Source organism: Physella acuta, unplaced genomic scaffold (genome assembly GCF_028476545.2).
Source record: "Physella acuta isolate Inbredline_101_S28 unplaced genomic scaffold, ASM2847654v3 ptg000770l, whole genome shotgun sequence".
Taxonomy (NCBI): domain Eukaryota; kingdom Metazoa; phylum Mollusca; class Gastropoda; family Physidae; genus Physella; species Physella acuta.
Window position 1 is genome coordinate 312,857 of NW_026732288.1, and position 22,823 is coordinate 335,679.

At 32.9% G+C, this 22,823-nt stretch overlaps 1 protein-coding gene across 1 annotated transcript; it reads left to right on the forward strand.

Moving 5' to 3' along the window:
* The first annotated feature begins 1,008 nt into the window (after positions 1–1,008).
* LOC131950537 (protein mono-ADP-ribosyltransferase PARP14) lies at positions 1,009–22,563 on the forward strand. Its single transcript, XM_059312739.1, has 26 exons — positions 1,009–1,178; positions 2,905–3,089; positions 3,390–3,767; positions 4,119–4,367; positions 4,902–5,129; positions 5,554–7,162; positions 7,262–7,596; positions 7,706–7,942; positions 8,344–8,532; positions 8,620–8,774; positions 9,385–9,497; positions 11,893–12,004; positions 12,454–12,556; positions 13,078–13,190; positions 13,565–13,604; positions 13,761–13,817; positions 13,998–14,123; positions 14,248–14,313; positions 14,578–14,757; positions 14,995–15,171; positions 15,400–15,566; positions 16,708–16,946; positions 18,823–19,004; positions 19,982–20,124; positions 20,338–20,515; positions 21,110–22,563. The coding sequence occupies exons 2-26, from the start codon at positions 2,918–2,920 to the stop codon at positions 21,367–21,369; spliced, it is 5,808 nt and encodes a 1,935-aa protein (XP_059168722.1). The 5' UTR covers positions 1,009–1,178; positions 2,905–2,917; the 3' UTR covers positions 21,370–22,563.
* Positions 22,564–22,823: the final 260 nt, after the last annotated feature.

A 22,823-nucleotide genomic window follows, 5' to 3' on the forward strand; every position in this document is an offset into this window, starting at 1 on the left:
AGCTGATAAAGGGTGTTTCTATTTTTATATTCAATTTAGTTATGACAATAAAGCCAGTAAATTAGGCTCATTTTATGCAGGTGATTGTTTTCCCAATTTGATTTGTTCAGTGAAATGAAGCAACACTGAAGAAATATAACATCACATGGATGGGAAGGTGTGGTTCACAAAACCATTTTTACCATTAAAGTTCTCTAGCTTACCTCTATATTTATACAGCTGCCTTTAGGTTTAGCCTGAAAATAGATCTTTGTGTGGTTAATAAAACATCAAAAAATTTTAATTAGCGTCACTGTGCTGTTGAGAGCTCGATTTGTTTATGAATTGCTGTGGGTTAATGAAAAAGTTCATTCAGGCGTTTCTTCTTCTTCGTTCTTAATTTTTAGTGTTGGAAGAGATCGAGCCTTATCTGCCAGAGGGTTCGAACTCAAGACTTTTTCGAATTTATCAACCCTGAGCTTTAGCCGACATCACAATCAAGGATACGTGTCAACTGGTTATGCGCCATTGACGCCATCGACTCCGATTTCAGCCTGCTTTTCTGCTTTTTTAGATTTGCTTCCATAGCCTTTGTCCAACCCAGAACAGACAGTTGTTTGATTTTAGCCTCATCTGCCCGAGGGTTCGAACTCGAGACTTTTCGGTTTAAAACAGCATCCAAGAACTTTACCGACTCGATCACGCCGAGGCTATGGTGATGGTTGAGGTGGAAACTGTGTTGTTGGTGGATTGGACAAGATGATTACGTTTATGCCAAAAGTGGTCATACGATTTATTAATATGATGCCAATAATATGTTGGATAATGTTTTTAAAATAAACACGTCACGTAATAAACCCGCACAGTAAGCGGAGTTTCTTCCAGGCATCTATTCGGGGGGGGGGGGGGGGGGGGGGGGGAGCGTGGTGGATGGGAGAGACCTCAATCGGAAATTTCCAGTGACTAAAATAGCAAAGGGAAAATATTCTAAAACGTAATCGTAAGCTTCAACATTATGATTTGTGTTCTAGGAAATTAAGATAGTGTTGGTACTGTAATACATTTTCGTTTTGTGAATCGTATTGATAGAGTTGACCGAGGTATTTGCCAGTATAGTGATTGTTAAAATTTGGAATAATTATTATAAATTATTACTAATCAACTGTATTAGTGTATCTGCATCGAAGTCTGAACCCAAGGTTTGTTTTTTTCAAAGTTGTTTTTAATTTTTTAGGCCTAGAGATCAGAGACTAGACTAGACTCACTAGAGTACTAGAGTGTAGAGTTAGAGAATAGAGAAGTGACATTCTGATTCTAGATCTAGTCAATCTAGAATCTAGATCTAGAAAATCTAGATCTAGTGTCAAGCAGATTGTGTTATCTAGATCTAGAATCTAGATTCTAGATACTAAAAAAAATATTCATAAAAAACGTTTTAATAACAAGCTTTTATGTAATAAATAATGCACTAAAAAGTAGAAAATAAATTATAGACTACTATTACTATTTATTACTATTTAAATTACTGTATAAAGAAAAGCGTGGGTCACTTTAGTATCTATTGGATACCTTTACTAATGTTAAGGAAGACACCCACGCTTTTCTTTATAGTTATTTAAATAGTAGTCTATAATTTATTTTCTACTTTTTAGTGCATTATTACATAAAAGCTTGTTATTAAAACGTTTTTTATGAATTTTTTTTCAGTACTTTACATGTTTTATTTACAACAGAGTTACATGACTAAAAACCATTGCGTGCCTACTGAACATGATGGCGCAGCCATTGAACGTGATGGCGCAGGCTATTGAACGTGATGACGCGTGTGGTGTGGTTGGATAGACATGCCTACTAATTCGGTCCAAATTTTAATTAATTCATAAAAAATTAATTAGGCATCCAATTAAGTCAAATTTAATTTCAGATTGCATTGTCTTCATGTCTTGACCCACGTGCCAAATGTGAATGGTATCGATCAAGTAGAAGTGTCCGAATTTTCACTCCAGCGTTTTGATCTAGACAGACAGACTGACGACTGACGACAGAGGAAGCGAGTTAAATAAAAGCTTGTAAAAACTGAAACATTAGCAGAGTTTCTTCCAGGCATCTCTTCGGGCTTTGGGGGGGGGGGGGGGGGGGGGCAAGGAAAGAAAGTTTCCCCCCCCCCCCCCCCCCCCCCCCCCCAAATGGAATTATGGAATTTATATAATATATAGTATTATATAGATCTAGACCTAGAAAATATTCTGGATGATATTTACTATTATTTAGAATCGACCCTTTGAATCCCGGACAGTGGGAATCTAAATCCATAATGAATTCATTTCAAGAAATAACCTCTAGAAAATCTATCCTCTGGCTCTGAACTGCACCATACTGTCATTTTTTACTGACATTGTCAGATTCATTATCATTATGTGCAGGTAGCCAGCAAACTGCCACATAGAAAAAAGATCAAATATTCAATAGGCCTACTTAAACTAAATACAGATCTACATTGGTAGACTATGAAATTAATTTTTAAAAATTTATGACTATGGGCTAAAAAAATTAAAAAGTGATCTCTAGTGGTAGGCATTATGATCCAGGTAGGCAAGGGCTTTAAAATTGAATCATTGACTGTAGATAAAGTCATTGGTGTGTTGGGTATCGTCATCAGTATATATTCTACACTGTAGATGTAGCTTATTTTGCCATCTACCTCATACTTAACAAAGGTAGAATGTAACTGTTGTTTTACTTTTAATTTTACTGTTAATTTATACTGTTTCAAGCAAACACAAAAATTGGGAGGGGGCGGGGACTATTGGAGGTGGTTGGCAAGTCCAATCTAGAATTGTAGGCCTATTTAAAAAAAAACTGTGTGATTTATCGTTGTATTTTTAATTACCATGTTTAAAAAAACATAAATTTTTCTCTCTACAGTTAACCAAGTAAAATGGATGAAAACACCAGAGAATTGCGAGTGTTTGACCTTCCCCCCGATGTTACAGAAGATCAGTTAATGACTATATTTAGAAATAAAAGAGGACAAGGAGGAGGCCCTATTGAGAAAATAATCTTGGAAAACAAAACAAATTCTGCTATCATCACTTTTAAAGATGCTGAAGGTTAATTTTTTTTTTACATTTAATTTTAAAAAATGTTTGAATCATGGAAATAAGAAAAATACTTAATAACAAGTAGAGACAAACACCCAAATATTTCCAATTTTCTAGAAAATTTATAATTTTTATTAACAGATTTAATAAAATTTGTTTTTTTTTAAATTAAATGAATTTATAAGAATCTTAGATACATATTTTTATGTCAAAATTCTTATTTATATTTTTCTCTATACTTATAAAACACAAGAAATTTAATTAATCTAATTATATGATTACTGAAGCATTAATTTTTTTTTTTAATAGCTGTTGATTTAATCATGGGCAGACCGTCACAAGTGGTGAATATTTTAGGCAAAGATTCAAGAGTTGAAAGATTTTTTAAAGCCCCAGAAACTCCAGTCAACAAACCCTGTGCAGAGGTTCATAAAAAGAAAAAGTCAAAACCTAAACCACCCCAACAACAAACTAAACCTAGTGATGAACCAAAGCCACAAGAAGAAAGGCAAACTGATTTCTGTGAAAACACAGTGAAAATGTTTGTTCTAGACATTACTAAAACAAAAGACTTTTATTTGCTTTATCTGGAAGATGAAAGTATCAATTCAGGGCCTTTTATTGAAGAGAGCTTATTGTTAGATGGTCATAACAAATCTGTTTATGTGACATTCCACCATAAGAAAGGTAAGATAGCTAGAAACTGAACAATATATTTTTTCAGAGAGATGTATAAATATATTGTTATAGATGTTATATTTATAGAATTTGTTGTCATTTTACTGATGTACATGCTGTAATTATAGTGCCTAATGTTTGCTTTTATTCAGTAACAATGTTCTATTAGGAAGATTTTTCTACTAATTGGCACAAGAGCAGGTGAAGCTTTGGAAAAAAGTTGTGTATGGGATGGGTTAAACCAAGATGACAATTTCAATACACCATTTACACATTTTATTTTAAAAGGGAAAATACATTTACGATTCTTATCTGAAATTTTTTTATGGTCAGTTTTTTTTATAAAAGTATATTTTTCAGATGCTGAGAAATTTTGCTCAGTAAAACACAAACCAAAGGACAGCAACATTCAAAAAGTCCAACTAGCTGAACCAGCAGATTTTAATACCTACAACAACCTTTTGTATATAAGGGGAGTAAATGATGACTTTGATGTGAAGAGATTGAGAGCTTTGATCTCAGAGGCCTGTGCTATGGAAGTGAATGATGTCATCCAACAACAGGATACTAGGGCAGCCATCTTTGTTTTTGATTCAGAAGAGTGTACAGGTACATGACTATCCATTTAACATATCATTGTTATGGTGATGATTACTTACCAAGTTATCACTTAAAACATACAATTTATAGTGATGGCTGTTGTTATTTTAATATTACATTTAAAAGTATAGCTTCTTATTCTATCAATATTTAGATCTATATTCTTTAAAAGAATATTTTCATTTCCAAATGTATTTAAATTAAAAAGCAAATTGTAATCATGAAGAACTTTACCTTGTAGTCTATTAGACATTATGGTGATAACACTTTTTTGTGACGTGGGCAGGTAAATTGTACAGGTGAATACTTATCCTAATTATTTCAATAAAACTGATAGGCTCTTAAAAACTGAAGTTGCCAGTTGCTAATAATGGATGATGCTAATGGCTCCCAATTTTCTTTATCTGTAACAAAGTATGAATAGTCCTATACAGGGTATAGTCAAGGTAGACAAAAGACAGTTTCCATTCATGTAAGCTTAACCCACCTGAACTAGTGAATTCTACAGCATTACTAGCAGCTATTTTTTTTTCTTGGTATCAGACATATCAGAGCTGACATGGCAGTGCAGCAGACTGCTAGAGGAGCCATATATAACTGGACCAGTCTTCCAGGAGTTCTGTGTCTTGGTGTCAGATCTAAAACCTGAAACTGCCCCAGATCTCTTAAGGAGATATATGTCAAATAAGAATCGTAGTGGAGGGGGCTCTGTCAAGTCAGTCCACAAACTAAACCCTTCAAAGGCTATTGTTGCGTTTATTGAAGAAATTGGTAAATATTTTTTTTGAAATTGTTTTTATTTATTTTATTTATTGTTTCTTCAATCAATTATTATTAGAATCAAATATTTTACATATTATATTATTACAAATGTTATGTTAATTGTTAATGCCTACGTGTAGAGGGGATGGAAGCATGCGTTGTTACTGAAATAGCAATATAAAATGAAAGGGATATTTCAATGCCAAGGGTAGACAAAGGTACAGAATATAGTCTTAGACAGAGCAGTTTTAAACTAAATGGGATCCGAACCTTCCAGTCCACGTGGCACCAAATCGTCTTCCACGTCTTCCGTGTACAAGCTGTGATTTTGTAGAGCTGATTTGCAGAAGTGTTTACACATCTGACTTGATGCAAGAAAGGCGAGGCAATTAGGTTAATTGCTTTTGTTAATGCCTGTGCATATTTTTTTCAGACTATGAATGTGTACTCTCCAAAACTGATCATTCACTAGAAGGATGTGCTATTTCTGTTCAGCAATATTACCCATGTCTCAACAAAGAAGAAATTCAGCCCCAAAAAAATCAGCCTAATAAACCCACTGCAATAGCTCATCCACTCCAGTCCATACCATCAAGGGTACATCACTCTGGAATACAAAAATATATGACAGAAAACCTGTCAGGTCAAGAGGTTCAACTTGTGACTTTTAAAAATGTTAAAAATATTAAAAAATCTTATTGTGGAATCCTGGATCTAATTTTTGAGGCTCTTCAATTTCTAAAAAAGTACCAAGACAGGATGGAGCAAGTTGCAAGAGACTCACATTGTAAAATGGAGCTAAAGCCTTTCAAGAATAGGACCCAGCTTATGCTCTGGCTAGATTGGCCAAACAAAATTACAGCCCAGGAAGTTAAACAAAAATTAGAACAGGCTATTGGGGTAATGGTAAATTTCCTCAGCAAGTTTAGAGCTGTTACTTTTAAAATTCCACAAGACAAGATTCAAGATTTTCAGAACTTTTTCAGACATCCAGAAACATCACATTACAATATATATTTTCATCATGTTTCTTTTGTTGCCCTCATTATTGGAGAGGACACAGTTAGCAACCTCATCGCTTTGGTGAATGAAAATTATTCCCAATTTTTATCTCAACCCATGAATCTTGGTGCCATAAATTATGCCAGCCCGCAATCAGCACATCAAAGTGACCATGAACTACCATATGCAAATAAAAACAAACCTACAGAAATTCCTAAAGAAACTTTGCCAGACAAGGAATTGACTGAAGTCAAAGACATGCCATTCAAAAGAGATGAGTTCATTTTGATAAAAAAAAGCAATTTCTTTTTGCCCACGAGAGAAAAATATCCAAATCTAAAAATTGAGTATGATGAAAAAGAATTTAAAGTTTTTTTTAAAGGTCGAGATAAGACTGATGTTATCAGTGCTTGCTATGAGTCATTGAAGAAATGTCAAGATGATTTGGCAAAAGTGAAACTAGAAAACTTTTCAGCTGAACAAAATCTTCTTCTTCAGAAAGCAACATTTCTTGAAAAAGTGAACTCTTCACTTCATGAAGGACACCTATACTTTTCACCTGATGGTGTCCTGACCCTCCAGTACATAAACACAGCAGACAAAGACAAAATGATTGAACAGATCAAGTCCCAAGTTGATGTAAGAAAAATAAAAGTAAACAAAGACTTGGTCCTGGTGCTTAAATCTCAACTTGGGGCAAATTTTTTGTCTGGTTTGTGTGATCAAATTGATGGTGTCCAAATGACAGCTTGCATACAGCTAGACCAGGCAGAAGAGAACCTAGTCATTATTTCACCACAGGACCAGCAATACAAACTCCACAAAGAAGTTGAAGAATTCCTCAAGAAAAACCAGCCAGACAGAAAAGAAATTGCTTTTTCCTATGGCAAACAACAGATGTTGAAAAGGTTCATGCAGAATAATCTTGACCAGATTTTCAATGACAAAACTGCTAAAGTAGAAAAACTTGCTGACAGATTTATTGTCACAGGCCTCAAGGACAGTGTCAACAAACTTAATGAACAGCTGCAACTGCTCAGGTCTGTTTTTTTTTTTTCAATTTAGTTACTTTGGCAACACATTGTAATAATTAATGTCTTTAGTGGGAAAACAAAAATTCTTTTTCTTATTTATTACAGCGAAAAAATTACTTTTCAAGAAATACAGGTAAAGTATTTTGGGATTCAAGAGTTTCTTGAAAATGCAGATGGTAAATCTTTAGTGAAAAAGGTTGAAGATCAGAACCAATGTGTCATTTTGATAAAATCAGAGGATGTGAAGGCAGCTTTTGGTTCTCCCAAAACAGAAACAAAACAAGTTGAACCTTCTGTCATAGCCAGGGCAGAGGTGAACAATGTTGAGCTAGTTTTCTTGCAAGGGGACATAACTACCATTAAAGCAGATGTAATTGTCAATCCGTTGGATTCTTCTCTAGCAACATCAAGTGCACTGAGCAGATCACTTATCTCTAGAGGTCAGTGGTTTGGATTCTTATCTTGTTACTTCAAACCAGTTTTTGACTTCTATTTGTGAATAATTTACTCTATAAGCATTATTAAATATTTGTTTAATTTGTTTTCTAGGTGGAGCTGATGTGTTCAAAGATCTTACACAATCAAGAAAGATGTCACTGGGTACAGTTATTCCAACTACAGGTGGTCAGATCCCCAACCTGAAGGCTATTTTCAATGTTGTCTGTCCAGTCTCCACTGATGATGATGAAGATGTGGACAAACTTCGCTTAGCCGTGGCCAACTGTCTGATGGAATGCAAGAAACAAAATTTTAATTCCATTGCTCTACCAGTTGTTGGAACAGGGCGTAAGTTCAGAGAAATTTTTTTAAAATTGTATCTTAATTGTATCTTTTTTTTAAAATTTATTTTTTATACAAAGAGCCAAATTACTGCGTCACGGAAAATAAATGTCAGCCCATTCTTTGGGAAAAATTGCATCTTACTAAAAAAAAAAGTGCAGTAAATCTATAACTAAATACTTTTCAAATTCTAGTGAAACTAAAAATTACAAGTGCACAAACCAAATAATAGCTGTGTGCTTTTAATAGAAATTTAATCTCATATAAAATAATTTCAGTATATCAGATTTGCATGAAGTTTTATTTGTTTCTTCTTTATATTTAAAATAAAGGCGGTTACAAATTTTAATGGCTTATATTCAAAGATATTAGACTGTGTAAAACATTTGCTCTGATTTTGTCAACAGAAATATTAAACTTTCCTGTTCTTTCTGCCTGTGTTCGCATGATGGATGCACTGTACAACTATCTGAATGGAAGTCCAACCCTGACACACATTTACTTGTGTGACATTCAGCCAAATCATGTTGAAGAGTTGATGGACAGGTTTAAAGCCAAGTTTGACCAGTGCCCTTTACAGCATGTTTCTAAACTAGGTAAGCATGCATCTAATCTCTAGTCATTTGTTATTTCTTTTAATAAAGTGACAAGAGTTAATATTTTATCAATTTTGTCTCATTTAGCACCTCTTCCAAAATTTTCTTTGGGCTCTTATCAAGAAACAAGCTACAGGAAACAGGCACCTGAGGCACCAAAACACTTTAAAAAACAAGAGTCTGTGTTAAACCTAAAGAACATCAAAGTGAATTTTGTCACTGGAGAAATAAACAAGCAACAGGTAAACTGATTCATTCTAAAAGAAATGGGCAAGAGTAAATAACATTGAAACAATGACCAAACCTCCAGATAGTAACAGTAGGGGCAAAATGGTTGTGGGGTTGTTTATCTGAAAGGCTGATTTCACTCTTGGTCTATAGCTCATCCCAGGGTACACCCAATTATGATTTCAATTTAGGGAAAATAATGGTGGTTGGGAAAAGAACTGACCATACTATATCTTCATAAGTTAAAAGTCACATAAACAAGTGCCCCATTGCTTTTTGTAATACTGAAAGTGTAATTTTTTAACATATATTTGAAAAAAAAAAGTTATTAAACACTCCCTTTAAGACCAGATGGTCAGTAAGGCAGAGGATATAGAGTTCATATGTTTCTGTCACTATGTCAGTTCTAAGCTCAACTTTCCTTCATATGTGTCAGGCACCATTTAGAGCTGAGTGGACTCAAAGACATCCTAGTCTCTCTCAGCACTTCAAACTCGAGCCATTCAGATCTGTGTCTCATTCTTACTACCAAACATTTTATTGGGCTATACATTTTGTATAATTGTAACTACCTTGATTTTCAAGGACCATTTTTAATATTAATTCAATTTTTTAAAATTATAGACAGATGTTATTGTAGTAACTGTAGACAGACATTTAGATTTGAGCAAGGGGAGACTAGCAAAAACTATTCTGGAAGAAGGAGGGCCATCAATTCAACAGGAACTACAGTCAAAGTAAAAATCAGTTTAATCTCTATTTTCTTTTACTAAAATTTTGATCAGAATCCATTGTGAGATGTAGTACTATAAATTATATAAGATTAGATTTATTTATAAATAACTGTTACAGTGCGATTATTATTACCACCACATAGCCAGTAGCAATGACAGAAATAAATCATCACATACTCTCATGCTATAGCATAACTTCCTAAAAAGGCTGGAATAGTTTTAGTTTAAAAAAATTATGTTACCCCATTTCTTTGTTTAGTAGACTATTTGTGTCTCGTGAAAATATTTTAAAATTATTTTATGGCCTAGTTATCCTGATGGCATCAAGTTTAATGATTTTGCTGAGTCTTCTGGTGTCGTGTGAAAATATTTTAAAATTAATATTTTATGGCCTAGTTATCCTGATGGCATCAAGTTTAATGATTTTGCTGAGTCTTCTGGTGTCATTTGAAAATATTTTAAAATTAATATTTTATGGCCTAGTTATCCTGATGGCATCAAGTTTAATGATTTTGCTGAGTCTTCTGGTGTCGTGTGAAAATATTTTAAAATTAATATTTTATGGCCTAGTTATCCTGATGGCATCAAGTTTAATGATTTTGCTGAGTCTTCTGGTGTCACGTGAAAATGTTTTAAAATTAATATTTTATGGCCTAGTTATCCTGATGGCATCAAGTTTAATGATTTTGCTGAGTCTTCTGGTGTCACGTGAAAATGTTTTAAAATTAATATTTTATGGCCTAGTTATCCTGATGGCATCAAGTTTAATGATTTTGCTGAGTCTTCTGGTGTCATGTGAAAATATTTTAAAATTAATATTTTATGGCCTAGTTATCCTGATGGCATCAAGTTTAATGATTTTGCTGAGTCTTCTGGTGTCATGTGAAAATATTTTAAAATTAATATTTTATGGCCTAGTTATCCTGATGGCATCAAGTTTAATGATTTTGCTGTCTTCTGGTGTCACATGAAAATATTTTAAGATTAATATTTTAATTTTATGGCCTAGTTATCCTGATGGCATCAAGTTTAATGATTTTGCTAAGTGTTCTGGTGTCATGTGAAAATATTTTTAAATTAATATTTTATGGCCTAGTTATCCTGATGGCATCAAGTTTAATGATTTTGCTAAGTCTTCTGGTGTCATGTGAAAATATTTTAAAATTAATATTTTATGGCCTAGTTATCCTGATGGCATCAAGTTTAATGATTTTGCTGAGTCTTCTGGTGTCATGTGAAAATGTTTTAAAATTAATATTTTATGGCCTAGTTATCCTGATGGCATCAAGTTTAATGATTTTGCTGAGTCTTCTGGTGTCATGTGAAAATATTTTAAAATTAATATTTTATGGCCTAGTTATCCTGATGGCATCAAGTTTAATGATTTTGCTGAGTCTTCTGGTGTCGTGTGAAAATATTTTAAAATTAATATTTTATGGCCTAGTTATCCTGATGGCATCAAGTTTAATGATTTTGCTGAGTCTTCTGGTGTCGTGTGAAAATATTTTAAAATTAATATTTTATGGCCTAGTTATCCTGATGGCATCAAGTTTAATGATTTTGCTGAGTCTTCTGGTGTCACGTGAAAATATTTTAAAATTAATATTTTATGGCCTAGTTATCCTGATGGCATCAAGTTTAATGATTTTGCTGAGTCTTCTGGTGTCGTGTGAAAATATTTTAAAATTAATATTTTATGGCCTAGTTATCCTGATGACATCAAATTTAATGATTTTGCTGAGTCTTCTGGTGTCACGTGAAAATATTTTAAAATTAATATTTTATGGCCTAGTTATCCTGATGGCATCAAGTTTAATGATTTTGCTGAGTCTTCTGGTGTCGTGTGAAAATATTTTAAAATTAATATTTTATGGCCTAGTTATCCTGATGGCATCAAGTTTAATGATTTTGCTGAGTCTTCTGGTGTCACGTGAAAATATTTTAAAATTAATATTTTATGGCCTAGTTATCCTGATGGCATCAAGTTTAATGATTTTGCTGAGTCTTCTGGTGTCACGTGAAAATATTTTAAAATTAATATTTTATGGCCTAGTTATCCTGATGGCATCAAGTTTAATGATTTTGCTGAGTCTTCTGGTGTCGTGTGAAAATATTTTAAAATTAATATTTTATGGCCTAGTTATCCTGATGGCATCAAGTTTAATGATTTTGCTGAGTCTTCTGGTGTCACGTGAAAATGTTTTAAAATTAATATTTTATGGCCTAGTTATCCTGATGGCATCAAGTTTAATGATTTTGCTGAGTCTTCTGGTGTCATGTGAAAATATTTTAAAATTAATATTTTATGGCCTAGTTATCCTGATGGCATCAAGTTTAATGATTTGCTGTCTTCTGGTGTCACGTGAAAATGTTTTAAAATTAATATTTTATGGCCTAGTTATCCTGATGGCATCAAGTTTAATGATTTTGCTGAGTCTTCTGGTGGCAACTTGAGGTGTGGAAACATTTTTCATGCTGCCCTGTCCAGATTTAAAGGAAACAATAAAGAGGTAAGAATTTAACTCTCTGATCATAGATAAATGTATTTAAGTTAAATCTTTAAATCATTTCTGCTTGACTAGATTCATAATGTATAAACTTTATCCTACCCCTGACCACTTAACTATCTCTTATAAGCATTAATAGATAGTTAGGCATAGATAGTTAGGCATAGATAGATAGTTAGGCATAGATAGATAGTTAGGCATAGATAGATAGTTAGGCATAGATAGTTAGGCATAAATAGTTAGGCATAGATAGATAGTTAGGCATAGATAGATAGTTAGGCATAGATAGATAGGCATAGATAGATAGATAAGCTTAAAGTCATTGGAAAATCTTCCCTTACCATTTCTAACAAGAAGGACAAAACATGTTTCACCAGGAGCTAGCTTCATATTACTAAACAGCTGTTACTGTATTTATAGGGTAATCCCATTGATATATAAATACATTTTAGTTGGAGGCTCTGGTTGTAAAATTATTGGAGGGAGCAGAAAAAATACAAGCCAGTTCTATTTCAATTCCTGCCCTTGGCACTGGAAACTTGGGATATCCAGCTGGTGAGTTATCCTTTTCTACACTTTTTAAAAAACTTTTTAATTGCAAGAGCCTATAGACTATAGAGTGTTTAAAGAAAATTTTTTAGTCAATCGTTAAAAGCAATATTGTAGGTAAAGATCATTTTTTGAACCTGATGGTCCATGGGGCAAGCAAAGTAGAGTTCATGTTTCTATGACCTTGGCATATAAAGAGATTATGTGGTCAGCACTATGCCCAGCTGGCTGTCTGTACTTTTCTAACATGGATTAGGTACCCATCAGAGCTAGGTGTACTCAGAGATGTTCTACTGACTTGAACAATATTTGCACAAATTTGTATTTTTACCACAAAGTAGCATCTGATTACAATGCACCTACTAAGCTACTGAGCTAAATTTATTAATAAAACTTAAGTTTAGCTTCTCTAAAAAAACAATTTACAATGCTTTAAACTATATTACTAAAATTATAATTAACTAGTTTGTTTCCTAAGAATGAAAATGTTTTCTGGTTTTGTTCTATAACTTGTTATAAATTTCCAGATTTGTCTGCATCTGTGATTTCTGAAGCTATCAGGAAGTTTTCTAAAACATCAGCATCCTCTCTTAAACAAATAAATATAGTTGTATACCCAAGAGACCAAGAAGTTGTCAAGGTAAACTTTTGAGACTCTCTTATACAAAAGATTAGTTTATTTTAATCTAAGATTATAAAAAAAAGTTAACTAACAATTCATTTTTTTAGTTTCGAATTCATATTTTTACACAATGTAGATAATGTTTTAAAAAAAATATTCTGTGGATACAAATACTATCTAATTTCTAAGCTGGGCTTATACAAATACATGATCCCAAGGTTAAATTTAGCATGGCAAAAAACCATTACTACATCAGCTTAAAATAAATGCATCAGTCCATGAAACTGATTTGCTTACATTTATTTCCTAAATGAATTTTTCAGATTAAATGCACCAACACAAAAACCTCTCTGCCAAAGTATTTTCTATTTTGTTTAAACTTTTCTCTACAGGTATTCCGTTCTGTTTTAGAAGGAAAAGAAGATGAGCAAGGTATAAATTAATGTTTATTTATAAAATTAATATTTATTTATAAAATTAATTTTGTTTATTTATAGACGTGCCAAATTTCATGTTTTGATTGCTTTTTTAAAAATTATTTCTTTACCAAGACCCTTGCTAAAATAATGTTTGTTAATTATTTTTTAGGGGCTTCATTTTCAACCTTTCATAAAGCTGCTTTCAGATCTGATCATTTTGGCAGAGGTAAAATTAGAATAGAGTTAAAGACATCTGCTGGTAGCCGCATAACTGTTTGAAGTTGAGAGTTATCCACTTAGTATATATTGCTGTTTTTATTAACTTGCTTTTATACGACGTGTGTTTTTGATATTGTATTCCTCAGAATATATTTGAAGTAAATATTGTAAACATTTTAAATTTTAGACGAGAGCAAGAACATAAAAAAATATGGAGCAGTCACTTTGGTAATTAAGAAAGGTGACATAACTCAAGCGAAATGTGAAGGAATAGTCAATGGCATAAAGGACTCAATGGATCTAACAAATTCAGGTAATTGTTTTATAATAGATTAGTTGTGCGCAAACAGTCATCTGATATAAGATGATCTCTGTGTTTAATAAAACTAGCCTACAAAGAGACAAAAAATGTTCTCACTACCAACTTTAATCCCCAGGCCAAGTGTGTAAGGCTCTGCTCAAGTTGTGTGGCCAGACGCTGCAGGATGAATGCTCTAATAAACGTGAGTAAAATTTGTGGTAGGGTGGTGACGGTCAGCTTTTGCTGCACTATTTATTGGTCATAAGAGGGTAGCTATAGTCTACCTCCCCTTACCTCAAATGTGTTTGTTTATTCTAATGCAAGTCACTGCTTTATATTTTATCATTGATAGTTTTTTAAGGTCTTTTATTTTTCTATATTATTTTATTATTTTAGACTGTGTAGTTTGTTTTCTTTTCCACATTTCTCACCAAAACTGTCATTAAAATTGTGAATATTGTTACAGAAAGTGAGATGGCTAAAGATGGAGTAGTTTTAACCTCAGCCCCCAACATGTCCTGTCAGCACATCCTTCATGTCAGTCAGGACAAGTTTGCTAAACATTGGGATAAAGGAGTCACTGCAGTGCTGGCTGAAGCTGACAAGGCAGGATTAAAATCCCTGGCAATACCCGCACTTGGCGCAGGTCAGATAAAAAAAATGTCACATTTAGGTGAAAGATTTGTTATTTAAATCTTTTGCTGTTTTTTAATGCTGAATCTTATTGTAAAGTGTAATAAAAATCAGCTGCTTGATCCTCCTATAGTTCTTATTATCAGAATTTCTTGTTCCTTGATGTTCCCAAAAATAAATGATTCCTCTAGGCCTATATATTATCATTTATTTTAAACTTTTAACAAAAATATTAATCATTTATTGACAGGTACAAGAAATGCTAACATTCCCTTGTTAAAGAAAATGATTCTTGGTGCTATAAAAGATTTTAGCAAGAACTCACCAAGGTCATTGACACTAATCAACCTGGTCATTTATGACCAACATGTTTTGGATGAATTTCTTGAGCAAGCTCAGAGCAAACACTTGAGTCATAACACAGAAGGTAAAACATAACTATAGAAACAGACACAATACTTAACAATTGTAACAGTAGAGTCAAATTTTAAAAGTTATACAAAATTGATACATCCAAATTATTAAAAGCATTGTTCAAAGAATTAGAAGAGGATATATTAACTAAGTTATTCATTTAACTTTTTCATGTGTAATATATTATAGCTATCTGTGTCTATTTGTACCCTATACTTACTAGGTGAATTTTTCTTTCAAGGTTCAGGTACAACCACAAAGGTATCAGAGCAAGTCACTCTAAAATGTTATTCTAACCGTGCAACCCAAATAAGAATGGCTGAACAAAGCCTCTTGCAAGAGTGCAAAGCTGCATTCAAAGAGAACTCTGTCAGAGAGGAAAATGTGAAGAAACTGGACAAAAGTCAGGTCTCTACCATAATTTTTTATTCTTTTATTAAAACATTTTTAGGTTAAAACATTTTTTCTTATATAATAGTAATACTATCTAGCTTTCAAGATAATTAGTAAAGTTATTTCTGATGATTATGAAAGTGTTTATAGTAATTGAATTTTGTTGTAGATTGTAGTGTAAGGATGCAGTGCAGTGGGTGTGGTGAACTTGTAAATCTATGAATGCCTTTTTTCCTTCTGTGGATTGTTGTAATGTCACTTAAGGTATATGTTGAGAGGTTTCTTAGTTTGGGCATGGGACGGAGTGGCCTAGCGGTAGAGAGCTGTACTGCTAACCCGTAAGTCTCGAGTTCGAATCCGAGTTCAAGTCAGTAGACCATCCCTGAGTCCACCCAACTCTGATGGGTACCTAACTCCCATTAGGGAAAGTACAGGCGACTGGGCATAGTGCTGACCACACTATCTCTTCGTATTACGAGGTCACAGAAACAAGTGAACTCTACTTCACTTGCCCTATAGACCGTCAGGTTTGAAAAGGGAACTTTACTTATACTTAGTTTAGGCAGCTATTTTTATTTAATACTGGTAAAAGGAGACAGATTAAAGTAATTCTACTCTTCTAAGTAACTTGGCATTGTGTTATCAAACAAGGAATCTAAACAAAAAGTAATAGCAAAATTTGCCTAACAACTTAAAGTGCATTTAGCTTGACAGAAAGACTTGTACAAGTACACGAGTCAAACTTAGGCTCTTGTTAGTCATGGCCTTCTTATTAGGAACCAAGGCATGGATACCTAATGCAGAGCTCTAGACATGTAACAGTCACTTAGATGTTTGAGCAGACTTCTAAGGATTTTACATATGACAAATCAGGAGGTCAATGAAACAATCATCAATATGATTGGTTCTTTCAAAAATCTGATAAGCATTTTTGAGCCAGATGGTATGAATACATGACATTATCCAATGGCCTTTCAAATAATCCTGCAGTGCATGGTGCCAGTGGGGGGGGGGGGGGGGGGAAGAAAGCAAAAGACAAGAAGATGGCTGGGTGACATTAGAGAATGAACTGTGAACACATACTGAAATTGCATAGAACTGGCTCTATTTTTAAAAAATACTATTTGATAATTATTGTAATTGAATGTATTTTCAGATAGAGAAACTAAAGTCTGTGGGATATGAAAATCTTGTCCAGGTGTCTGTAAAACCGGAGGCTGGGATCATACTCATGCAGGGCTTTAAAGTGGATGGCATGCTCAAGGTACAGCAAGTTCTGCAGAATTTTCTTGTGAAAGCTGTAGATGAACATCATAAACAGCTCCACAGACATATGCCCTCAGCAATACAGTGGCAGTATGAGAAGGGGAGAAAGTGGACTGACTTTGAGCCAATGTAAGAATGTTTCTAAAATTGTTTAATTGGCATTTTCTGATCTATGTTCTTGTAACCATGTTTATGTAATGATGCAACCTTGTTTTTCTGACCATAAGAACTAGCTCTCCTGCCCTTGTTCATTTACCTTGTTGCTGTGTTGTCCCTGAGTCCACCCAGGGAGAGTTAAGGCAGCTGGGTGTAGTGCTGACTATACTATCCCTTCATATAGTCAATCACTGAAACAGGTGAACTCTACTTCACCTGCCTCATGGACTATGTTTAGTACAAGCTTTTATTTGCTTATTTGCAACATCTGACTTGTAAAGCTGAACAAATTGATTTCAGTCTTGAAAAGTAGGTTATGCTACAATGAAAATGCAATGTGACATACATTTTGACATGCACAGTAGTTATGATATTTTATTAAACTAATAAGCAACAAATAACACATTTTATCTATATACAAATAGTCATAATAACAAGCTTTTATCTATGCTAAAAGTAAAATGCCCCCAAAAAATCAGACTTCCTTGAAACATAATCCTAATATATAAAAGCCCATGTGTGCACTTCTCTCTCTCCGTCCGCAAAATATTTTTGCAGGATATCAAATCAGAATCTTCGGCGATATATGGAGAACTTGATAAGGACTTTTGTTGAAAATAATATGGTAGATGTTTTAAATGTATAAACACAATTTTATTTAAAGAAGAAAAATAAAAAATAAAGGCGTATTCGAATGTAGAAAAACAATTTTAATTATGCAACCGGAAAAGTGTTTATAGTTGGGACAAGAACGCATTTAACAATGACATCACTTAATGTTTACTTTAAGGAAAGAGCTTTTGTATCCATAGTCTGTCTATTGTTTAAAAGGAAACTATGCACCATAGCGCTCACAGGATAACCCAGAGCGCCAAATCAAACCAGCCGGGGCACCGCCGGTTTTAATATAGTGAACAATTATAATACTCTAAGTTTAACTGCAAATGGAAAGAAGTAAACATAGAGGACATTTAGGAGCTGGCTTCTTAACTGTTATTGATTAAAAATAATAATTAATAAACAGTACATTCAGAGTATAAAATAAATAAAAGGTGGTATTTTAAATACCCACCACATTGCACTTGATCAATACACACTAATTACGTAATTATTTTTTTTCCAGCACCAAAACAAAGTAATATAAAGAAAAGTTCAAACCACCCCCCCCCCCCCCCCCCCCGATGTAATGTTTTTTTATAATTTATGTTTTCCTAATTTATCAAGGGACGTGAGGAGTGCTAATGAACTAAATGTGAATCATTTTCAGACACCATTAGAATTTTTGTGAATGGTGATAATTTTTTTTTTAAATTTTGTTTGACAGACATGCCAACAATTATCACGATAAGTTTGAGAAATGAAAATTGTTTTACAACACCTTCAGTATTAATTTTTTATATTATGAATTTAAACGATGAGCAATGTAGAAGTATAACACTATGATGACGTAAAGTCTTATTTTTTCTTATATTCCTTTGTAATCCCCGGTCCTCCACATACAGAATTGAACTTTATATATTAGATAAATATAAATATATATATATATATATATATATATATATATATATATATATATATATATATATATATATATATATATATATATATATATATATATATATACAGACAGAGAGACAGAAAGTGAGACAGAGGGACATACAGACAGAGGGACAGACAGACAGATAGATAGCCAGACAGATAGATAGATTGAATAAAGAGGTTAAGAAAATAATCATGAAGTTTCCAAACTATTTTTCTTTGTTTATGAAAGCTATTATTTGTTAGCTATCTACTTTGAGAAAAAAAAAGAAGAACCTTTACAGAAGTGTGTATAATATTTGTGTTTTAGCTTAAATAGTGAGTTGGAGAGAAAGTACCAAAAGAAAGCAAGTCACCACGACATTACAGATGCCAAAGGACGCAAGTATCGGGTTGATTTGACTGCCATGAAAGAGTTTTATATTGATGATATTGATAACAGTGTAGATTCCAGACATGGTATAAACATTCGTAGGAAGGATAGGACCAAAGGTGAATAAATCTTCGGAATTAATTTTTCGTCCTTTTTATAGTCAACCTCCTATTGTAGCTAGACAGTCCATTCTACTAAAGATACACTATATATATATATATATATATATATATATATATATATATATATATATATATATATATATATATATATATATATATATATATATATATATATATAGGCTACATACATATAGTAGTTACACCAAGGTTTAGGTTTATGTACCTGATGTGGTACTAATTTCTTGATCACTAAATAATCTAGACCATTATACTGTAGTAACCTTATCAACAACAGTTGTAGGAGATGTATTCTAAGGTTATTTTTAGACTAGAATTTATTTTATGTGTGAGTTTATGTTAAGTTTTTTAAAAATAGGATAAATTTATCTCATTACTTTTGTTTTTTAATAATTATAGAGACAGAATTATCTATCAACTAAGATAGTATAAATGATCTAATATGATGTTAGCGTGTTTTGTTTTTATTATTGTTAACATATGTAACTAGATCTGTCAGAAATTTGATACTTTTAGAATCTGTGTAAATTAGCTATGATAATTCATTATATTGTATGGCTTTTTACTGACAAAAAAAATATGTTTACTTCCTGAGAAATCATATATATCTAACATTTATATTATGTAGCAGATTTATGTGTGTTGATTTATTTCAAATAAAATATATTGAATTCTTGATTCTGCTACAAGTAAAACAACTATCATTCTACTCCTAAAACAATTAATGGTTGATAATCCATAATCAATGGTTCTTATCTTATGAATTTGTCACTTAAATCTGGTAATTATTACTTAGATCTACCTCAATGTTTGCAACAACATCCTGGCTTGGATATCTATTTTATATTATAAATTAACATGTTTAGTTCCAAATTGTGCCATGGTTTTGTGAGGGTGGTAGATGTTTTAAAGGTGCTTTCAATATTGGCCAATATTTTAATGCATTTTTTTAACAGGGGGAGAGCCTTTACCTGAAAAATGGACTCCAATGGCAGATGATGAAAATGTGAAAATTGTACCTTTAAAACAAGGAAGCCAAGAATATACTAAAATACAGCAGTTCTTTTTACAAGGAGGAGCAAATGCTTCAATTAAAAAGGTAAATTTGAGAGCTTAATAATCTAGGTTTGTTTAAACTGTTTATTCATTAAAGTATTGTTTAAAGAAAATAACAGGTCACATGGTGAAGAGCCAATGTATTTAACACGGTTGCATTACTACAAAAACATGGCAACCTGTTGTTCTAAGACAATGTGCCCCATGCCTACTTATTATATAACTACTTACTATGTGGCTTTATTTTGTCCAACAGATTGAGCGCATCCAAAACAAGGCCCTATACCAGCAGTATTCTGTCAAGAAAAGAGAACTGGAACTGCACAATCCAAAAGGGCACAAAAATGAGCTCAGATTATTCCATGGCACCAGTGCAAATACTATCCAGATGATAATTAACAATGGTTTTAATAGAAGCTACTGTGGGGTCAATGGTAAGTTCATCTCTTGAGTTGGCCTTTTGAAAACTTACACAACTTACACGAAGCATAATTGTCAGATGACAAAATATGCATGAATAATCATATTTTTTCGTATTGAATCTGTATTCCTTGAGATAAAATTATATTTTTTTTTCTGTCAAGATTTTCAAAAAGCTTGACCATAAGTGTAACTTTCTCGTTTGTGCCCAAGACACATGGGGCAGATGAAGTGCATGTTTTAATGACCCTGTCATATAGGGGGATGGTGTGGTCATCTGCCTGTTTCCTTAATGTGGGTCATGTAACCATCAGAGATGGATGGACTAAGGGGCGTCGTACAGACTGGTGACCAGGATCCGAACTGTGACTTTTGGGTTAGCAGTTGAGGATTCTACCACTCAGTTACCCAGTCCCTATCTTTGGAATCACAGTGTTTAGACTTCTCGAATTCTCTTGTCAATCACCTCCTTTATTTTCAGCTACAAATACTAGCATGTTTCAGGAACTTCAAACTAAGCAACCAATAATTTCTTTCTATTTTAATTTAGCTGACAAGTTTTATGCAAATTTATTCTAACTTAACTACTAACATTTTTAAAATTACAGGTACAGCATATGGAAAAGGTGTTTACTTTGCAGTACAATCCTCATATTCTGTCAACTATGCTGCACCAGATGCTCAAGGAAATCGTCACATGTTTGTTGTTCGGGTTCTTGTTGGGGAGTCAACTCCAAGCAACTCTTCAATGAACTTCTTACCTAATAAACCTGGCACCACTAGGCCTTATGATTCTGGCAGTGCTAATGGAATCTATGTCATTTTTTATGACACACAGTGTTACCCTGAATATATGATCACCTTTTGATAACTGCCCAGCAAGTCAAATTTTGGATGAGATTACATTATCTTAATACCAGGTTTTGAGTTGAAGTAGGTTTACTAAAATTCTGTTGCTTGAATACCAGTTTTTTTTTCTTAAATAGCAGACAACAAATTATTACCAATCTGAATGCTTTGTGTTGTAACTAGAATTTTTTTTCTTAATTAGTGATGTATGCCATTGTACGATAAAACTGATAAAACTATTAAACAGGACACAAAAGCTTTTATTCCTTTGCATGCATTGTTTTAGTGCACACACAATGTAGAAATTCTATTTGAGATTTTAAAAGGCTGTGATGTTATCTTCTAACTAATAAATGCTGATATGTATTACATGGAGCGATGTTACTCCTGTAAGCCTCTGAGGTTTCATTATTCTGGCCCTGTTAGGCTTAAGCTAAATCATTATCTACAGTCTTAAACTAACCTATACTAAAAAACAAACTTTGACAAAACAATTTCTTTATTTCTTACTAAAACTGAGCACCGCCATTGAATTTTTGAGGGAAAAGAAATCTGGCTTCAAATGATATTTTTTTGTAATGTAAATTAAATTTGAATAATTCAATGTTTAAACTATTAAAATTATTGAATGCTGCTCATTTTTTGCATCATCTGTGTCCTATTAAAGAAATATTAAAATGTAATATTTTGTGAAAATGCATCAGCATAATAAATCAACTTAATTGACCAAACGTTAACCTTAAAAGTATTAAGGTGTTAGTGAATGAACTGTACTTTTAATCAAGTATTTAGCATGAAGTAAGATGGTTTAAAGAAGGGATTTTAAAAATACATAGAAAGAAAAACACAGGAAAAAAGAAAATCAGTGTTAGAAAATTACTGATTGTACACATTTTGCATTTGTGGTCAAGGGTGTTTAAAACAGTAGTGTTGCTAGGTCGGGTGTCACCCAGTCAGTGTTTCTTCCAGACTTTTTTCTCCGGGGGTGCACTTATAAATTGAATATATGCCGCATACGCGTACAAGTATGTGCATATGCATTAGTCACTGCAGCCGTAATAGTAATAATGTTTGTCTATAGTCTGTTAATAATACAGTTGGATGTAACATTGTTTTCTCTATATTTGTTGAATGATAAACATAAAATATAATATTTATCTCTTGATTTTTAATGTAATTATTGTTTCATTAACAATAAATTCGACCTTTTCTGACCTTATTGTTTTGCTTTATTATTTTGATGATTTTGATGTTTGTATAAAACAGTTTTATTTTTATTTTAGTGTAAGCCTAAGATATATAAATCTAATTATAGGGCTGCACTGTCATACGGCCCCGTCAAAATAGCCCCGTCAAAAGGGCACCGACATATTGGCTATATGTCGGGAGTCTTATTAACTGGAGCCCTTTAGTCAGGAGACTATTTGACGGGAGCCTAAATGACGGGAGCCTATTTGTCGGGAGCCTATATGA